This window comes from Trachypithecus francoisi, unplaced genomic scaffold (genome assembly GCF_009764315.1).
Source record: "Trachypithecus francoisi isolate TF-2019V2 unplaced genomic scaffold, Tfra_2.0 Lachesis_group5, whole genome shotgun sequence".
NCBI lineage: Eukaryota > Metazoa > Chordata > Mammalia > Primates > Cercopithecidae > Trachypithecus > Trachypithecus francoisi.
The window spans coordinates 53165141-53185971 of record NW_022681470.1 but is presented as its reverse complement, the minus strand read 5'-3'; the positions used below and the strand labels follow the sequence as shown (position 1 = coordinate 53185971).

The following is a 20831-nucleotide window of genomic DNA, read 5'->3' as shown; positions in this document are numbered from 1 at the left end:
GCTCTTTGATTCCCCAAAAGCTAATAAATGCATGTTTTCTCCAGTTTTCACAATGTCGAGGTCTGCTTGTTTTGTTTGTATCATTCTCTAGGGACTGTATGGTGAATGCAGGAGAGCTTGGTCCAGATAATTTCTTTTAGTTGCCTCTCCCCAAGTAAGTTGTTCTGGAAGAGAATAATCAATTCCTCTTTTGTGATTAAACAGTCCCGCTACAATTTAATCATTTCACATGCAGTGAACTTTTCTTGGATATTCATTTAGAAGAAAATGAAATGTTTTGACGTTGGCCCTTAATATGATCAAACCAGTGTCACTGTCATTTTATGTGCTTCCAGTACACAGCCAGTGTGTTGGGAGGGTCAGAAGGCCTGGAATCATAGTATGTTCTTACCTTATGTAAAATACTCCGACTTGTCTAAAGACTGTCAGGTCTCCCTTTTCTTAAACTCACTCACACTAAATAGTTGAACCATATGGAAAAATTACGGAGAATTATTTAGGGGAAATTCTTTTCCCATCTTATAAGGTATAACAATCAAAGCTTATTCCTAGGCTACATACTCTTCGATATGGTTGAAAATTGTGTTTAAACCACTAGCAAGTAGTGAGAATAAACAGGAACATTTTACACTTTACCAACACTGTTAAGGAGAACAACAACAACAACACAAACTTTTACTTTGTTTGTAAAAGTAATACAAAATATCAGGTCAATTACATGGAATCTTGAATACATATTTGTTAGGTTGATAAGATTGAGCAAAATTCTTTTTCTTCCCATAGTCTCTATTCTAAGAATAACATTGTGAAATTAATTAGTGAAATGTTTATGATTTCTTAAGAAAGACAGATTTAGAATAAATTTTAAAATGTTTATTTCTGGATAGAGCATTTCCAAAAATTACTTTTAATTGATTAATCTTGCAATATTTTCTGACTATTAGAAAATACTGCAAGTCTCAGAATTGTAATGTACAGAGTATAACGTAGCTTTTTATAGTATTTTGAATTAGAATAATCTGTTACATGTAAAAATATATTTTTTAAATCTGTATAAATGAATTGTTAATACTAAGCATAACTTTGAAGCAATTTTCCTCAATGTTGTTCTAAATCAATCCGACACATTATGAAACCTTTTTTTATATATATTATGATCCTTGGCATGGTACAGCTTTTGAAAAACATTGATTGCACACTATTTTTAAAAAGTACATATTGAATTATTATTGCTGAATTTGTAAAATTAACTGAATAAGTTATTTTGTTGTTTTATTGACAACAATGTTAAAACTAGGCAAACACTGCCAGTCCTAGAATTGGTCTGTGTGTATTTTTCTGATTAGGGAGGGGAATTTCTGAATAACATTAAAATGCAAAATTAATAAGCATTACAAATACTCTGCTGTGGAATTAGCAATATTTTACAAAAAGTAAATGTATGTCGACATAAAATTTTGTATTCTTTATTAGAAAAACAGTAAATAATCATGAATTTGAAAGTGCCATAGCAGATGACTCAGTAAATTTTTCTTTTTTCTTTGAATGGCCAAAATTATTTAGAAAAATTATTAAGTGTAATTTCACTGTGATCAAAATGCTTTCTGACTACTCTAGATTAATGTCATTTAAAAACAATAAAGCACATGACATATGCTTTTTAAAGAAGGTGCCCAGTTTTTTTTTTATACGATGGTAACATTTAAAGATTTGGCAATCATTAAAAAGTTAGGGAACAACAGGTGCTGGAGAGGATGTGGAGAAATAGGAACACTTTTACACTGTTGGTGGGATTGTAAACTAGTTCAACTATTGTGGAAAACAGTATGGCGAGTCCTCAGGGATCTAGAACTAGAAATACCATATGACCCAGCCATCCCATTACTAGGTATATACCCAAAGGAATATAAATCATGCTGCTATAAAGGCACATGCACACGTATGTTTATTGTGGCACTATTCACAATAGCAAAGACTTGGAATCAATCCAAATGTCCATCAGCGACAGACTGGATTAAGAAAATGTGGCACATATACACCATGGAATATTATGCAGCCATAAAAAAGGATGAGTTTGCATCCTTTGTAGGGACATGGATGCAGCTGGAAACCATCATTCTTAGCAAACTATCACAAGAACAGAAAACCAAACACCGCATGTTCTCACTCATAGATGGGAACTGAACAATGAGATCACTTGGACTCAGGAAAGGGAACATCACACATCGGGGCCTATCATGGGGAGGGGGGAGAGGGGAGGGATTGCATTGGGAGTTATACCTGATATAAATGACGAATTGATGGGTTCTGATGAGTTGATGGGTGCAGCACACCAACATGGCACAAGTATACATATGTAACAAACCTGCACGATTCTTTATGTATTATTTGAAAGATGGGTGTAATATATACTGGCGTATGATATAAACCTTAGGGTAGCCCTTAATAAAGATTTTAAAAACTTATATGATTAAGTGGAACAATAAATGTATTTAATGCAAAAGGCAACAGTAAAAGGGAACAAAGAATAGATGAGATAAGTAGAAAAATAAGAGGATGACAATGATACACTGAACAAATACTAATCATACATAAGTGGAAGGTAGCTGTATTAAGCAAAGAAAACTCATGGACAAGAACTCATACCAAAGATGAAGAGGAATACTTTGTATTGAGTAAAGGATCAGTGCATTAAAAAAATAACACTCCTAAATGTGTGTGTGTGCTATATATATATATATATAACTCTCAAAATACATGAAGTATAAAATGGCATAACTGAAAGGAGGAGTAAAAAGCTACAGTTAGTCTTATAATTTTCAACACTTCTGTCTTATCAATCAATAAAAAAAGGCAGGAGATCAGTAGATTTGTAACAAACTTGAACACACCATCACCAGCTTGATCTAATTGACATATGGAATATTACACTAAAAAATGGAATTCCAGTGTTCAAGCACACATGAAACATTCACAGAGATACATCATATTCTGAACCATAAAAGATATGGCAGAGAATTTAAAACCTACAGAATATGTTCTCTGATTATAATTGAATTAAATGAGGCATCAATAATAAAAACACAGCTGAAAAATACCTAAATATTTGGAAATAAAACAAAATATCCATAAGTAACCCATGGGTAAAAGATAAAATAAGAAGAATTATGATGAAAATGCAACACATTAAATTGTATGGAATGCAGCTTTACAAGCATCTGAAGAGAAATTCATATCTTTAAATTTTTATATTGGAAAGATTCAAAATTTAATAGCAAAAAGGAATTGGAGGCAACAATTATGAACTTTGAAAGTGTTTTCTGTACAGGAGCGCAGTGAAATCGGGCAGTAACTGATGGGTAATGTTTGATCAATAAAAGCTTTGTTTCCTCCTTTTCCTTTTTTCACTTTTTTTTAGTGGGAAAGATTTTGGTGAGTAAATATGGCAAATATCTACCAAAGATGGCAAAATTGGTCATGAAAGAATATAATAGGATGTGATCTTATGCAGGAATGGAAAGTTTTTCCTGGATAGGGGTGTAAAACTTTCATCCATTTTAACAAACGGGAAAACAGAATATATAAATAGAGATGAAGGTATGTTTGTGGCCCCATGGAAAAGAGCTTGTGGAAGTTGATTTTTCTTGTTTCCATTTGCTTAGTGAAATAACAGTTGAGATTATCAGGGCAGAGGGAGGCTCCGGGCCCTTGAGAAACACTGGCAAGTGGCAGAGGGAAGATTCACATCCCAAAGGAGCAGAGAAAGAATTTATAGTGGAAAATTTTCTGAAATAAACGTTCTAAGTAAGGAAAGGTCAGAGCCCTGCAGTCAGGAGGAAATCTGTCTAATGTTTATTCACGCTGAGGGGAGAAACTTTGAGGCATCTTAGGTATTTGACTCCCAAGGCTTTAAGTTGTAACTCTCTGAAAAAAAAAAAAATGTTTTTATTCCCGGCTCATGCTGCTGACTTTCCTCTTAAATGTCAAAGACATATTTATTCTTGATTATTACATGCATTTTTGAGCATATGGTATCTTAGAAAAGAAAGCAAACAATCACCAAGCACTCAGTGATTTCCCTTCATGTACCCTTCTGACAGCATGAGAAAAGAGCTGAAATAAAATGTTTGCTACGGAAACTTTTTCACTGTGTTTTTCAAGTATGTTTTGTTTTAAGAAGATCTACCTCAGGCACTGAAACAAGCACATAATCATCTGTACTGTCATTCCCTAATGAAATGTACCTTAGATTCTTTTGGGAGATTTTGCAAATTTATTTATCTCTTTAGTCAACCCAGTGGTTAGTGACTTGTTTTCAAAAATATTTTCCTTACCATTCTCAAAACTCACAGAATTTTAAACTTGAAAAGATACCTTGATATCCCTAATATAACTGAGTTTTTAGTACACTCAGAAATAATTTTTGGTAAATTTTTGACTGATGTACATCACTGGACTTCAGTTACACGCTGTCAAGATAACCTGACCTCTTTACGAATCACTTTATTATTCATTTGACATTTGTATACCAGTGAGTTTCAAGAGGTTTTTGGATAGTGTGGTCATGACTATGTTAAATTGAGTAACTGGATCAGGGAAAATTCAAGAGGCTTAAGATCTGGAATTGGATTTGGTGTTGAGGGAAGTTTCCTTCAAAACCTGGGAGAGGATTTAAGTAAGTAAAACATACAATTAAAGGCGTGTATCATTCTGGATGAATTACTCTAACTCAGATCAAGGACTAGGAAACAATACAGTGCTTCAGCTTTCAGAAAGAGTACAAAATGAGTTTAGTTACTCTATAAGGAAAAACAAAAAGTAAGCTTTTGAATTTGCAATAATGTTGACTTGTTGCTGAGTCCCAAAATTTCTGGTAAGATTTTGATAATATATATGGAGATTCCGACAGGCAAGCAGGTTTTTATCAGTAAGTATCTGTAAAGAGTGGTACATTTTCAGCCACAAGAGTGAGAATCAAAATCAGAATTAGTCCCTGAGAGATCATTGAAAAAGCAAGGACATTTTTTCCTAAAACTAGAACTCAAGGTAATGTTTCAGTCCCAGATACACTGTTAAATCCCTTCTGCTGAAACTTGGCAGGGGGACAAAATTATATTTACAACCATACAAGTTTGAATGCTGAGGCCCAGAATGCTAGACCAAGTCTTCTTTTAATTTTTTTGTTTTTTGACTTTAGTGTAGATTGTTCATGAAGGCTAGGTCATTGTCGAGTCTGTAGGTTTGGGTGAGTGATACAGTTTAATTAGACTACAACTAGTTGGCCTGATGTTCTACTTTCTAATAGCCAGCTATTCTGTTGTAAAATGCAACAACACATTTTAATGGTAGAGTATTTTTTAGTGATTTTGGCTGTTTTCTTTTAAAGTATTTTTATTTAAGAGCACTTTTGAATTATTTTTGTATTTAAAATAAGGATGTATCATATTTGAAGCCTACTTCTCTAAAGACATCAATTACAATTAATCACAATGAAACGTATCATTTTCTTAATTCAGTCATAAAGTTAGGTCAATTAGTTATAGATGATAGATACTATGGATCCTCTGTATCAGAATTACCTTCAGTTTTTGATATTATCTGATATACGTATATGTAATCTAACCTTATACTTTTTAACAGTCTACATATTAGTCCTGTATGTTCTAATTATGAACAAAATAGACCCTGAACTCAAGGTGCTTTTGAGTCCAATCTACTGTGAGGTCTTCATAGGGACATCTGTGAAGAAATTGTTCTGTGGGCAAGGAATACATTTGGCAAGAACTGTTTATACAACAATACATTCTAATGTTTTCAAGATAGGTTTGTTTTCCAGATTGCCATAAGACTTTTTTTGTTCTTTATAAGTGTTTGTGATTAGTTTGCTCAATCACCTATAAATTTTGGACAAATATATCTACATGTATTATTTTAATTTTTACAATTCAGTTTCACTTTATATACTAGTAATCTTAAAAAATAAAGTGTCCAATGAATAAGTTAGCAAGATAAACTCAAAGTATGTGGGGTAAATAGATCAATTTTCAAGTGCTGCAGATGGATTTTATAAATTAAAAATTGAAAGGAAAGTGATGCCTTTGATCAAACCAATGTTTCATCACTTCTAGGTGACAGACTCTAATTGAGAGTCTAATAAAAATTATAAATTTATGGATAGGTAAATAATTCATGTATAAAATTTCATCTAAAATGTCTGAGTTCTTTAATGGGTTATTTGGATTTCAGTAAAATAATTCCTGCCATAGGTAAAGTGATTTATTATAAGTCCTTAGAACAACAATCAATATCTTTTAGATAGTACAATTTATTAAGTTGAATTTTATGGAGACATTCTTCACTAATTTAATTTTTAGGCAAACTGACTTTTTGTAAAATGTTCTGTTTCACAGTAGCAATAAACATCCAGGTGATGTGATAGTGTCCCAAATTACCTACCTTTATTATTACAGCATTTTTATTCTAAAGTTATCACAATAAACATTTTGCTCTATGGTAAGAAATATGGAGCATTTTACTTAAGGATGAATTTGTCCCCAAGAAAATTAAAAAAAAAAAAAAATCAATCTTACCCTCTGCTTTTAGAAAAAAATGAAGTGAAATCGTGTTTCTTTGCTAGTTTCATTATCTGTATTAGGAAAATTTTTCTTTTGTATTTCTCATGTGATATTTATGTTATATAGCTCTTTTCTTTTTTCTTCACTTAATGATCCACTCAAAATTATTGATGTTTGTTCTGTTTTGTGAGGGTATAAATTATGAATAAAACAAGGAAGATTTCAGAATAGGTACTTTATCCCATGTATTCAGGCATTGAATTGAAATATTTACTAAATGCTTTCTATATGCCTAATGCTCATTGTATGATCACATTTAGTGTTCAAACTATCGATATGAAGTAAATATTGTTTTTCTTATTCACCTGTGATATGCAAATGAATGCTAGGTTCTGGGAATAAGCTAGGGTGAGCAAAATGTAGACATGGCCCTTGCCTTCATAAAGCTTATAGTTTACTGAGGACCAACTTTTAAAAATGCTAAATGTTAGATGGGGTTAATTGTTTACAGAATACAATGGGATCAAGTAGCATCATCTATCCTAGTGTACCAGCAGTCAGAAGAAAAGGCTTCCTAGATAAGTGACATTTTAGCTGGGATGAGAGGCATTAGTAGGGCTGAACCAATAAAGAATGTTCTTGGTAACTGGTCCTAGGTGAGAAATGCTGGTTATCTGAGTGGAGAATGTGCATTATCACTAAGTGGAGGAATGCAAAGACTGAGGAAATAGTTTGGGAAAAGTTTAATAAAGGTGGTTGTAAGCCTTGTTAAGAAGTTTGAATTTGATGCCAAAACAAGGGAAACCACTATAGGATTTTAACAGTAAGAATTTTGGTTGGAAAAAACTTCATCTGATAACATTACAGAATTAGTGAAAAAATGTTACAAAGCTTGAGATAGGCTGACTGGGGGGCTGTTGCCCTTACTCCAAGCCAGAAGTGACAAGTTTTTAGATCAGGTTGTGGCACTGGTGCTGGAGAAAAGTGGAATCTATTAGACCAATATTTAGAGGCATAATCAACAAGATTTGAGAACTCACCAAATGTAAGGTAAGTGAGACAGAGAAGCTGATGATTTAGCATCCGGTAGTATTTTCCTTTGGGAAAAGGGAGGATTACCAGTAGCAAGATAATTTCGGTTTGGGATAAGAATGTCCAAGGACAACCAAGTGTGTGGTGTCAGATAAACCAAAGGAGGATGTTTTAGGGAGCCAGTGATCTACAAGTCAACTGTTGCCAAGGGTTAAGATAAAGAAGAAAAGCAAGTTGCACACATCCATTATACAATAACTAAAACTTCTGTAAGAAGAAACAGATCCATGGTAAGTTCCCTGTACTCATGTGTTTTGTAAGCTCTGAAGTGAAAATTAGAGCCCAAGGTTGGTGACTCTACAGATCATGCTTTTCTCACTTACTTTTTAAAAACTAAACTAGACTTTTTGTTGTTATTGTTAAGCCATTCTAGGTTTACAGAGAAAATGGAACAAAAAATATAGAGAATGTCCGTATCTCACCCCCTACACTCCTCTCCCCCTACACCCCATTTTCCCATTTTTATCTTCCAGTATTGTGGCACATTTGTTGAAACTAATGAACCAATATTGATAAATTATTTAACTAAAAACCATAATTTACATTAGGGTTCACTCTTTGTATTGTATATTCTGTGGGTTTTGATAAATGTAATATGACATGCATTCACCATTATAATATCACAAGGAATATTTTTAGGGTCTTAGAACTATTCTCTGCTTTACCTATACATCCTTCTGCCCTTTCTTTTTCCCAACCTGGCAACCACTGACCTCTGTACTATCTCCATAATTTTGCATTACTACAATGACATATAGTTGAAATCATGCATTATGCAGCCTTTTCAGATTGTCTTTTTTCACTTAGCAATATGCATTTGAGATTTTGCATGTCTTTTCTTGGCTTGATAGTATATTTCTTTGCATTGCCGAATATTCCATTGTATGGATGTAGCACGGTTTATCCATTCATTTATTGAAGTTCATCTTGGTTACATCCAAGTGTTTATAATTATAAATTAAATTGTTTTAAGCATGTGCATGCAGGTTTTTGTAGAGACCTACATTTTCTATTCACTTAGGTAAATACTAAGTATCCCAATTGCTGGATTATTTGGTTAGGGTACACTTACTTTTGTAAGAAATTGTCAAACTGTATTCCAAAATTGATGTATCATTTTGCATTCCTTCCCAGCAATGAATGCAACTGCCTGTTGATCTATGTCCTCTCTAGCATTTGGTGTTTTCAGCATTTTAGATTTTAGCTATTATGAAAAGTGTTTAGTGATATCTTACTGTTTTAATTTGCAACTCTCTAATGATATGTGTTGAATGTCTTTTCATTCTTCTAATCTGTGTATGTTCTTGGGTCAGATGTCTGTTCAGATCTCTTGCCCATTTTAAATTCAGTTGTTTGTTTTCTTGCTATCTATATCTTTGTGTTTCAACATGTTTAGTCCATTAGCATTTGATGTCATTATTAATATGGTTAGATATAGCTCTATCTAAATTGTTTTCTGTTTGTTTCCTCTGATTTTGGTTCCTCTGCTTTTCCTTTCCCACATTTTTTATTACTTGGTTTTGTGAAGCATTGAATGTAGTATACCTATTGACTTTTTAGATATGCCTTTTGAATTTTTTTTTTTTCGTGAGTGCTCTAGGGATTACAATACACATTCTTACTGCTTCATATCAGATTTATGTCATTTTTATACCACTTGTTAAAATTATAAACTTGCATTTATTTGTTTTCTACTGCCCCATGTTATTGTTGTTAGATGTAATAATTTATCCATAGATTAGAAACTACACTAAGCAATATTATAAATTTTGCTTTATTCAGATTATATATTTTATAGAAATTAAGAGGAAATGTTTTTTATAGTCACTACAACATTAAGCATTTGTTACTCTTGTTTTATTTCTGAAGTTCTTTCTCCCTGCTATCATTTTTCTCGAGCTTATATAGTTTTCTTAAACTTTTCTTGTAGTATGATTCCAATGGCAGTACATATCCTTAGATTTCTTTATTTTAAAAAGTCCTTTATTTCACCTTCCTGTTTGAAGGAGTTTTTGCTAGATACAAAGTTCTGGTTTCATAGCTTTTTTTCCTTCATTCTAAACTTCAGAATTTTTTCCAGGGTGGTTTGACTTTCACAATTTTTGATGAGAGTCCTTGGCCATATGACTCTTTCTTTGGGTGCTATCAAGATTTTGTCTTCATTTTTGTTTTTTAACAGTTTTAATGCAATGTGGCTAGGCATAGTTATCTTTTTGTTTATCTAGTTTAGATTTTGCTAATTTTCTTGAACTTATAAGTGTATGTCTTCTACAAAATTAAAAAGTTTCTAGTCATTATTTCTTCAAATCATTTTCTGCTATTTTTTCTCTTTTGTTTTCTTTTTGTGAATTCAATTATATTATGTAAGATCTTTTTACTGTGTTACACAAGTTCCTGAACTCTGTTCCCTTTTCTTTACCTCTTCTCTTTGTTTTTCAAATTGGGTAAATTATATTGATCTATGTTCAAGTTCACTGACTCCTTTCTTCTGTCATTCCCAATCTATTTCAAAGCCCATATAGTGAATATGTTTTTTCATAAACTTCGGCTTTTTAATCTAAAAATACTTTCTATTACTCTGCTGAAATTTTCTTTTTTAATTACAAGCATGTTTTTCATTACATTACTGATCATAGTTCTAGTAGAAGCTTTAATTCCTTCTCTGCTCATTCTAACATTTCAGACTGTCTAGTAGCTACCATCTATTGGTTATCATTTTATTTGTTTCCCATGCAAATAGGTCACATTTTTCTGGAAATTCATGAATTAAATAATATTGCATTGTATTTTGTATATTGTGTTATGTTGCAGAGCCTTGGATTCTACTGTATTCTTCCAAAGAATGTTAGTGCTCTCAATTTAGCACAGGCTAAGTTGCTTAAACTCAAAATAAAGAAAACTCCATCACCATTGGGGTTGGTAGTGCTTCACAAATGTCAGCTCGGATTGTTTTTATGCTTTCCCATGCATTCATGGTTCAGAGGTCAGCCAAAGTTGTTTACACTCATTCACAGAATTTGTGGTTTCTCTTTGCTACCTCTCCCTTTTCCTGTCTCTGGTGGCTCTGGTTGCTCCAGGCTCCACTCCCTTGTTGTTCTGGCAGGTTTTCTCTGGAGTTTTAGCCAACTTGTGCTGTTGTGGTGAGCACAGCTGCCCTCAGGTCACAGCAGCAAAAACATGGAAATTATGACATGCAAGATACTTCCTCCAAGTTTTAATTTTCCTCTAAATTCTGCCTACTTTAGTTGATTTACTAGGGCCTTTATATGCTTGTTCTACAGATTTTTTAATAGTTGTCATATGCAAGGACAATTTATTAGGAGTTTATTCTTTCATATTGATAAACCTCCTGACCTCCTCTATTTCTTCTTTTATTATTAATGTTACATTTTTTGCTGGTGTCAGCAGATAAGTCTCACTTTAAATTTTTCCTAAGAAATTCATTTTTCTTCTTTACCTTTTATCCTTCATTATATTACTTCTGCTACTACTAAGATGATACACATAATAAGAAAAACAACTTACATTTTTTCAATAAATGACTGCCAACCTCTAATAAAAGGTGTATGTGTGTTGTCTATTTCACCATAGAAATCCTGTAAGATACAGAATATCTACGGTTTACTAATGAAGAACTTTAACTTGTCCAAGTCTAATTAGATACTGAGGGATAAAGTAGGGTTAAAAACCCTAGAATAACCCATTATCTTCAACACAACACTAAACATAATGAAATAAAATAAGATAAAAATCATAACTTGGCATCCACTTATATAGTGGTTGACTTTCTATTTTTTTCCTTCTCCTTTAAAATTGTGTACTTCTAGTGAAAGAGAAATAACAGTAATCCTCCATTAAATTATCTATAACCCTCAAACCTCAGATTTAAAAGCATGTAAAATGGATTAACAATTATTCACTTGATGAATCTTAGCAGAATTATTAGGCTCATTCTGATATTTGAATATTTGCCTGTAAGGTGCATATGGTCCATGTAAACCATGCTGGACTACCATTCATCAACTTTCATGTAACTTAAAGTTACTATCGTATTTTGGGTTGCTATAACAAAATAGCATATACTGGGTGGATTATAGACAACAGAAATGTATTGCTCACAATTCTGGGGGCTGGAAAGTCCAAGATCAAGGAGCCAGCAGACCTAATGTCTGATTAAGACTGGCTTCCTGGTTCCTAGATAGTTGTCTTCTTGCAACATCCTTACGTGGCTGAAGAAGTGAGGGAGCTCTCTCTTGGGTGTCTTTTATATGGGCATTAATCCCATTCATGATGACTGCCCTCATGATGAGGCCTACCAGAGGCCTCATCTCCTAGTGCCTTCACAATGTGGGGTAGGAGTTCAACATGTAAATCTGGGGAGGAAATGATCATTCTGTCTATAGCAGTTTCCAACCATAAATAACACCTTCTTCTATCTGCATTTGGATAAACAGTCCCTTGTGCCTATCTGTATTTTGGATCTTCCTTTCCTTCCACTAATAGTACTGTCAGATAGAACTTTCTGTGATGATGAAAAATTTATATAGCTCTGCTTTCTAACATGGCAGCCACTAGCCATGTGCAGCTTTGAGTATTTGAAATGTGGCTAGTGTGATTGAGTAATTAAATTCTTAACTTTAAGTTTAGATACTTCAAATTTAAATAGCCTTATGTGCCTGGTGGCTGTTATATGGACAGTACTATCCTAGAGCATTTCTGTGCTTCCTTTTCAAAAATGTATTAGCTAACTGTGTGGCATATTTCTCTAATAATCTTCCTTGACTTTTTTAAATTCATTGAATTTATGGGGTGACTACTCTGTAAAGGAGTTCGTGTTAAGCATGATTTTGATTCCCTTCCTTAGTCTAAATGTCTTTTTACAATCTTTTTTGATACATTTTATTATATCTTAGAGTTTTTTATGTCTTTAAACATACCACACAGGTACACACACACGCACACACATACGCACACAAGTCAAAATTCCAAAATTCTTTTACCTTTACTATTATATTTAAAAAAGTAATTTTCTAAGCATGTTATTATTATACGTACATTTTTTATTTCTCCTTGGAAATTCCTATTACAAGTTATTACTTTTGCTACCTGTCTGAAAGCTTCTGACTGCCGGAATTTTCTAGGAAAATTGTTTTTAAGTCTGTCTAGCTATTTTTTCTCTTAATCTTTTCTAATATTCTAAGTGCTAGCAATTAGCTATGATTAAATTAGCTATTACTACCTTCTTCTATGGAAATAATAGGTATCCTTAACAAGTCCTCACAGTACTTTTTATGTTTAAGTTTTAACTATGAATGTGACAAAGCAAACTGATTGCTTACTTTTACTTTATACATTATAAAAATTGTAACTTATGATATTTTTATTTTGATCACTTCAGGATCACCAAACAATTTTGAGAGCATGGGCTGTGAAAGATTTTGCTCCAAATTGTCCTTTGTATGTCCAGATATTAAAGCCTGAGAATAAATTTCACATCAAATTTGCTGGTAAGTTTTTATCTTGCATGAGATCCATTGAATTTCCTGAAACTCCTATAGTGATTTAAGAGTTAAGTCTCTGAACTAAGTGGCAACTTAAAATATTCAAGATTCTAAAGAACTGAAAATGATTATCAAATGCCAACTGCTTATTAAAAAGACCTTTGTAACTAGGCTATCTTATTTTTACTTACTATTATTTAAGAAAAGAAGTGTTTTTGAAAATTTTTAAATATACATGGTGATGACTTGCTATGAAAAAATTTTTGAATGGCAGCAATGACATTAGCACTAAGTAAAATCTTAACATGATGACTTTAAATTTGAGTGCCACCACTTAAGACAGGTAGATTAATATTTTGAACCTTATTTCCTGTCTATTAAAAGGCCACACGGATTATGTCTCTGTTTTATTGGGGTTAATAGTAAGGATTTAATAAATAATGTCTGAAACATATTAAGTGTTCTATTGTATGGATATTGTATCAGGACCTTAAAACAATATGTATTTTCGAAAAATAATTTGTGATTTTGAGTGTATTTTAACAAAAATTCAGAACAGACTTCAGTTCTTTCTCCCTTCTTTAGCACGCCGTTGGTATGTTTCCACAGAGAGATCAACTTTGCTGAAAAAGTTTACTGCTAAAACAAAAACAAAAAACTATTTACATTAATCTATTTTCTAATTCTCATTTTGTCATTATTTTAATAATAAAGTAATAATAATTACTTTAATTTTAAATCATATTTACTATTATTATATATTACATATTAATAATACCATCAAAATGAATGAATTATTTACAAATTCTATCCCAACCATTTGTCTCAATATTTCTCACTGTGACACCTGATGAAATTCTTTTTATTAGTGCCTACATCCTTTTATGACTGAGATTACAGCATTTCAGAGGATCTCTTTTTATATCGTGTAAAGATGAAGGCATCCTAGTTTCATTAAAATGCCACAAAAAGAATTTGGAGTGATGTATGAAGTTCTCAAAACAAAATCATATATTTTATATCTCAGCATGATATCAAAAATTATGGACTTTTCCTTTCAAAAGACAGTGTATCAAGCTGTCACTTAGTTTGTGTAAGAGATTGTTTAAATAATGGCCCTCAAGAAACCATGCTGTATGTGTCTGTGCCCTGTTGCCATGTGATTTTGCAGCTTTTTGCCATGAAGAGGTGAAATCTATTTCCCCATCTTTGTATATAGGGTTTGCTTTGTGATTTGCTTTGACCAATATAATGTAACAAAACTTACACTGTGGAACAACAGAAGCTAAGACTTAAAAGGCCATACTGGTTCTGCTTTTGCTGTTTTGGGAACATTGCTCAGAGACTACATATAAAGAAACTCAGTTTAGCCTCTCTAAGAATGAAAAATCACTTGGAAAGTGAGGCTCATCCATACCAGCACCTCACCTGTCCAGCTCCCAGCTTACTTACCAGCCAACCCAAGGAATCATGCTGACCCACAGAATTTTGAGAAATAAAATGGTGGTTAAGTCACTGAAGTTTGGAGGTTACTAGTCGTGTGGCAGTAGATAACTAATACTGTTGGTGATAAAATAATAATTACTTTAATTTTAAATCATATTTACCTGACAATATTTATTATATTCCTGTCCTTGTACTCTCATATGTATGAAGTAAACAGATTCCAATATTCACAAGATATGAAATGAGACATTTGCATTTCCATTTATTTAAATAGCTCCTTTGGTTTACCCTAAATTGTGGAAATATAATCATGACTATAATTTCTGTGTAAAAAGTAAGCAAAGTGGCCGGGCGCGGTGGCTCAAGCCTGTAATCCCAGCACTTTGGGAGGCCGAGACGGGTGGATCGCGAGGTCAGAAGATCGAGACCAACCTAGCTAACACGGCGAAACCCCGTCTCTACTAAAAAATACAAAAAACTAGCCGGGCGAGGTGGCGGGCGCCTGTAGTCCCAGCTACTTGGGAGGCTGAGGCAGGAGAATGGCGTAAACCCGGGAGGTGCAGCTTGCAGTGAGCTGAGATCCGGCCACTGCACTCCAGCCTGGGCGACAGAGCGAGACTCCGTCTCAAAAAAAAAAAAAAAAAAAAAAGTAAGCAAAGTTTACTTTCAGCAAATTGTCCTTTTTATAATAATTTGTCAAAATAACATGATTGAAACTGCAAATTCAGGATTGAGACATTTCATGGTGATGTAGTTGCTGTCCTGTGTACTGACTGCATGACCTCAAGCTTCTTCAAGTCTTTAAGCTCGAGTTTTTCAAGTTGTAAAGTGGGGATGATATGAGAAGCAACCCCTTCTTGTCATTGTAATACTAAAAAGGATACTTAATTTTTAAGCCACCAGTAAGTGATGCCTATTTAAGCAATTGGGATAATTTATATCCTGAGTGCCTATTTGTAATCTTCATGACAAATTTATATTATACTTGTTTAGAGGAAGACTGGCTGGGCTTTCCCATAATGCATTACAAACAGTTTATAAGAGATATTTCAAAAGCATATAATTCTGAGCTTACACACATTTTCTCAGAGAATAGAAAATATAAGATATCTTCTCAACTCATTTAATGGGAATAACGTAGCCTTGATACAAAACTCAGTAAGGATAGTTTTGGAAATGACATTTAGAGTCTAACTTAATTGGTTAACAGAGTTGAAAAATCATATAAAATATTTTAGCAAAACAAACCGAGTAATATATTTATAAAAGAATATATAATCACCAAGTTGAAATTATTCCAGAAATAGATCATTATGTCAAAAGAGAATAACCATATCACAATTTTAATGAATGTAGTAAAGTATTTGAGACACATGTCAACATTCATTCACAATTAAAACTTAAAAAAAAAAAAAAGATATTGGAAAGCCAGGACCAAAAACTTCTTAATCTAAGACAAGTTATCTTCAAAATAACAAAGAAAAAATTATATTTAGTAATAACATATTGAAAAGCTGTCATTTAGGTGCAAACATAGGTGTCTACTAAAACAACTTTTATTCAGTATTTTTCTGGAAATCATAAAAATGGCAGTGAAGCTGGAAAAAGGTAAAAGATATAAGCATTGGAACACAAGAAATAAAATTGTCATTGTCCACATATCATCAAATTCTCTACAAGGAAAATGAAAAAGAATTTATTTCTTTCTATTCACCTTTTCCTTAGAGCAACTCATCTATTTATATAATTTGCAAAGTTAAAACTCTTCTTCAGTATCCACTATGAGCTTCAGTTTTGAATCTTGAACTGCATGGTCAATATCTCTTATTAGATTTCTAACAGCCCTCTTAAAATTAAAATGTTGAAAAATAGTTATTGAGTTTTCTCTGACCTAAAACCTGTTTCTCACCCATTATTCTCAGCACCATCTGTTTAGAACTCAATCAAAAACCTGTGAGTCATGTTTTCCTTCTCTGCATCCAATCGCACATCTTGTCCTATGGGTTATATTACCTAATCCACAGTGGCATCACAACCCTACCCATTATCTCTCACTTAGGCTATTTCAAAAGAGTCCCGTTTCGTCTTTTTCCGGGTATTCACAAGTTGTATCTGTAATCTTACTGCTGCACTTCATGTCCCCCAGAACATTTGCAACAGTGATTGCTGTTTGTGTATCACAGCAGGCAGCTCCATCTTCATACCTCCATTGTAAACCTAAACTCGTTTTCTTTTACCAGGACACAATGCCAATACCCTTTCACAATATCATTATTTTTTAAAGATTGTTTCTTGTGAATAATTTGTGTCACCTTTTATGGTTCAAAAGTCAGATGGTAGTATAGCTTTGGTTATGTCAAATCATTTTTTTTTCCAGTGAGAGACTTTTTTTTTTTTTACCAATATAATATTTTTGTTAGAAGTGGCAATTGGTACTGAAAATGACAGAGGCAATGGCAGTGTGCCATAGACATGACTAATACAAAAATGTGTTTTTGTAACATCTTGTATTCTCTGTCAAACTCTTGTGGGTGCAGCAATTCTAGTAAAGCTTCTCTAGGGTCAAATATCCGATCTATAATCACCTGGGGAAACCTTATGCCTCCATGTTATGGAGCCCTTCATAAATTCCCCTCCTCAGTTGCAAAACCAAGATTAAAGGGCACAATATTATGGGGAAGTTTAGTTATCAGATACGTTTCTGTAGCTCAACATTTAATCAGACTGAAATCAACTTCATATTTTCTTCTCTACTGTGCATTTCCCAATCATTTAATGCACGCGCGCACACACACACACACACACGCACACACCCCAAACCATAAAAGAAAAAATATGTACTTTACTAGGAAGATAACTTCTTCATTGAAAAACCTTGAATGAACTTTAAAAATAAACTGTGCTCTCCAATTAATCAATTTCAGCTAAATGGAGTTTGCTGTTTGTCTCCTAGTCTGATGAAGTTACTCAGAAAATCAGTGGGAGGTAAATTCATGTTTTAAGAGTAAATTAATAGCTAAATTTAGATAAACACAGTATCTCTATCTTCCTAATAAAGTGTTATGTCGTCTGTGAATATTCAGTTCTCTTAGGTTCCTCATCCAACTTTGTTTCAACTGTTCAGTCCTACGAAAATCTCCCACTTCATTTGAACAGATATGAGAAGAAATAAAAATTAAATTGGCAAATTTTTACCCACAAGTAGGAGTAAAGAATATAAAAACAAAGGAGTGAATGAAAGTGTGAATTATCTATTTTCCATGCTTCTTTTTTAGTCCAAAGTCTTGAGCTATTTTCCATGCTTTGGTTATGGTATTTCATATATAACAGAATTTGATTGCAATTTGTTCATGAAAAATAGAACCATATCTCAACAATAAAGTGTTGACTGAATGAAATACTTTGTACTTCGCAATTCAAACCTGCCTAGAAGAATGCATAATTATACTAGAACAGTAGGAGTTAGTTCTTCTAACAATTAAAAAAACATTTTTAATTTCAATAAGAAGTTAAAAGTCCAAGCAGAAGTAAATGTGTTTTTAGCAATGTCATAGACAATATTGTTTAAACATGTGTCTTTCATAGAGCGTGATTCCCATTATAAAAATAATAATATTTAAAGTGCACACACATATATGCACATATCTTGGAGAAATGATTCGACCACAAAATGAAGGTTGTCCTCAGCTTAGCCATCATCTATTTTGTACTAAATCACTAGATATTCCAATGCATCACTTTTTCCTACCCAAGAAAGAGAGTGGGAAAATATTTCCAAGCAATATAAATATTGGAAATCATCTTAGCTGTTTCTAAATAACATATGGATGTTCAAGCTTGACTTTCACCAAATGGTAAAGTGTGAGATTTTCATGCTGAATGATTTCTTCATTTCCCATATAACACCCACATAGACATCATTTTAAACTTCATTTTTACAACCTACTTAAGAACATAATGCTTAGAGTTGTTATATTTTCAAAATATAAAACATTAAACCTTTGAAAATTCTCAATTTTTTGGATGGAAACCTTTTCTCTTTGACTTTTTTTTATTATTGTGGAGATCATCAGAAACCACTTAACATAAGACCATGTTCAAACCCAGCACTGTCTGGAGAATCTTTAATTTTTTATGCCATTCCTCACTATTTTTTACTTTCAAAAAATCAAACTTACATTGTTTAAAACAGTTATACAATTAAAAAAAAAAGTATTCTCTTCATCTACATTCAAAAACTGTGAACATTTTGCCACTTTTGACTAGTCTTCTCTTTGTATGCATACACAAATACATATTTTTATTTCAGCAGAGCTTTCTTAAGAATAAGGAAATTCTGCTACATAACAATGCTAAAATTTTTACCCCTAAAATGGTCAATAGTAATTTTATGAATCCAGTTTATACGCAAATGTTATTAATTGTCTCTCAGATTTTCCTTAAATCTGTATTTTAAAATTCAGTATTAAATCAAAATTTTATTTTTACTAATTTTTTTATTTCTTTTTAAACATTTTTATGAAATAGTTTTAGATTTATGGAAAAGCAGTATAGATAATACAAAGAGTTCTATATGCCCTCTACATCCCACAGCTTCTCCTAATGTTAATGTGGTATATATAACCATTGTCCATTTAATAAAAACAAGAAATTAACAATGGTATTGATTATTTTTAGGTGAAAATTTTAAAATTTAAATATTGCAAAAGATGTCCAAGCCATCTTTCCTGTTTATTTTCCTTGACATCTGATTAAATTGACACTGGACATTAGGTATTTCAAGCCATTTTCTTGTGGGCCACTTATGACTTTAATTAACTAAAATAATCTTTTTGTTTATCTCTATTAATGTTTTTTATAGTTGTATATTTTCAATAACCCAATTTCTTGGTTCTGAGTACCAGAGTAAAATAACGCTTATTTTTTTAGAAAGTGCCAGACATATTCTATCATATCCTAGGCCTATGATATTTAGTCTGCCAAATAGTTCCTTGATACAAATGTCTTATGAAAAAGACCAGGTATGCTCTCTTTCACTCTTGAATACTTCTTCAGAGCATTTTCTAGAGTTGTACTATGATCAATGTGTTGTTCTATGCACTAGTGACATAATGATGAACTAGATGTAATAAGTGTTAATTCCAGTGGCAGCTTTTCTCATTGCCTTTACCTGTCACCCTTTAAAAAAGTCAATGCACTTTTATATACTTCCCAAGAATACCACTCCAATGAGCTTATCCTTACTACATAGAGCTTTATTTGAAGCCTTACAACCCCCCTTTCCTGCCCTTCACAATCTCCATGTATATCAAACCAATGATTCCAGTTATGCTCTAGTCTCACTCTATATTGCTTGATGAATGTAGTCAATCTCATACACCTACAATAGACAGTTAAGGCTTTCATGATTTAGTTTCCCCATCCCAGAAGTAATTGGTTTTGCTTTGAAAAGAGTCTCCTAACAGGTTTTTTTTTTTTTTTTAAATAAAAGAGTGAATGAGATCTTAACAGTAGGATGGTCAGCAAGCGGAGATGACAGTTCTTATAATGGGATGTTAAAACTGTCATTGCCTCAAATCACCTTGACTTGGAACTTCATATTGTGCATATACAAACACACAAATGCGTATGCATCCGTGTGTGTACATGTGATTGTGAATTAAATTTTACTAAGATTTTGTTGGAGAAGTAGTGTGAGAATAATACAAGTATTAGGTAAAGACATAACATTTTAACTAGATAAAAAAATAACTCTAGGGGAAATGTTGAGTGCAGTGAGGAGGACAAAAAGAACCTCATAGGAGTGATTATGTAGGAAGCTGTTATAGTTGTCCAGGTGAGAGATACAGAGAGAGCTATCATAATGGATATGGGGAATGAGAACATATTCATAAAACATTTCATATATTTTCTGTAAACTTAAAAATCGGCTGACTGCAGCAACTAAGGGAGATTGAGAATATCATTTTATCTTTGCTACTCTCACCTTTTCATATATGTTCACATTTAATATGAATTCTGTTATAGTACTGAACAAATTGATTTATAGTCATTTCAATGACATTTAGCACCAGAATATGAGTTTAAGTGCCTTATATGTTCAGTGATTGCACAGTGCTTGACACATAACATCTAATTACTGTACTATAGAGAATATATGATTTAAAAGATCCACTTAAAAAAGTGATGATATAACCTAGTAAAATAAAAAGTATGC

At 32.7% G+C, this 20831-nt stretch overlaps 1 protein-coding gene across 2 annotated transcripts in view; it reads left to right on the top strand.

Annotated features, from left to right (window-relative positions):
* KCNT2 (potassium sodium-activated channel subfamily T member 2) overlaps positions 1 to 20831 on the top strand; it is a 371426-nt gene that overhangs the window by 199934 nt on the left and 150661 nt on the right. For both annotated transcript variants that reach the window (XM_033196980.1, XM_033196979.1), the window contains exon 13: positions 13066 to 13174. In XM_033196980.1, the coding sequence (XP_033052871.1) occupies positions 13066 to 13174 (109 nt within the window). The remainder of the gene's footprint in view (positions 1 to 13065; positions 13175 to 20831) is intronic.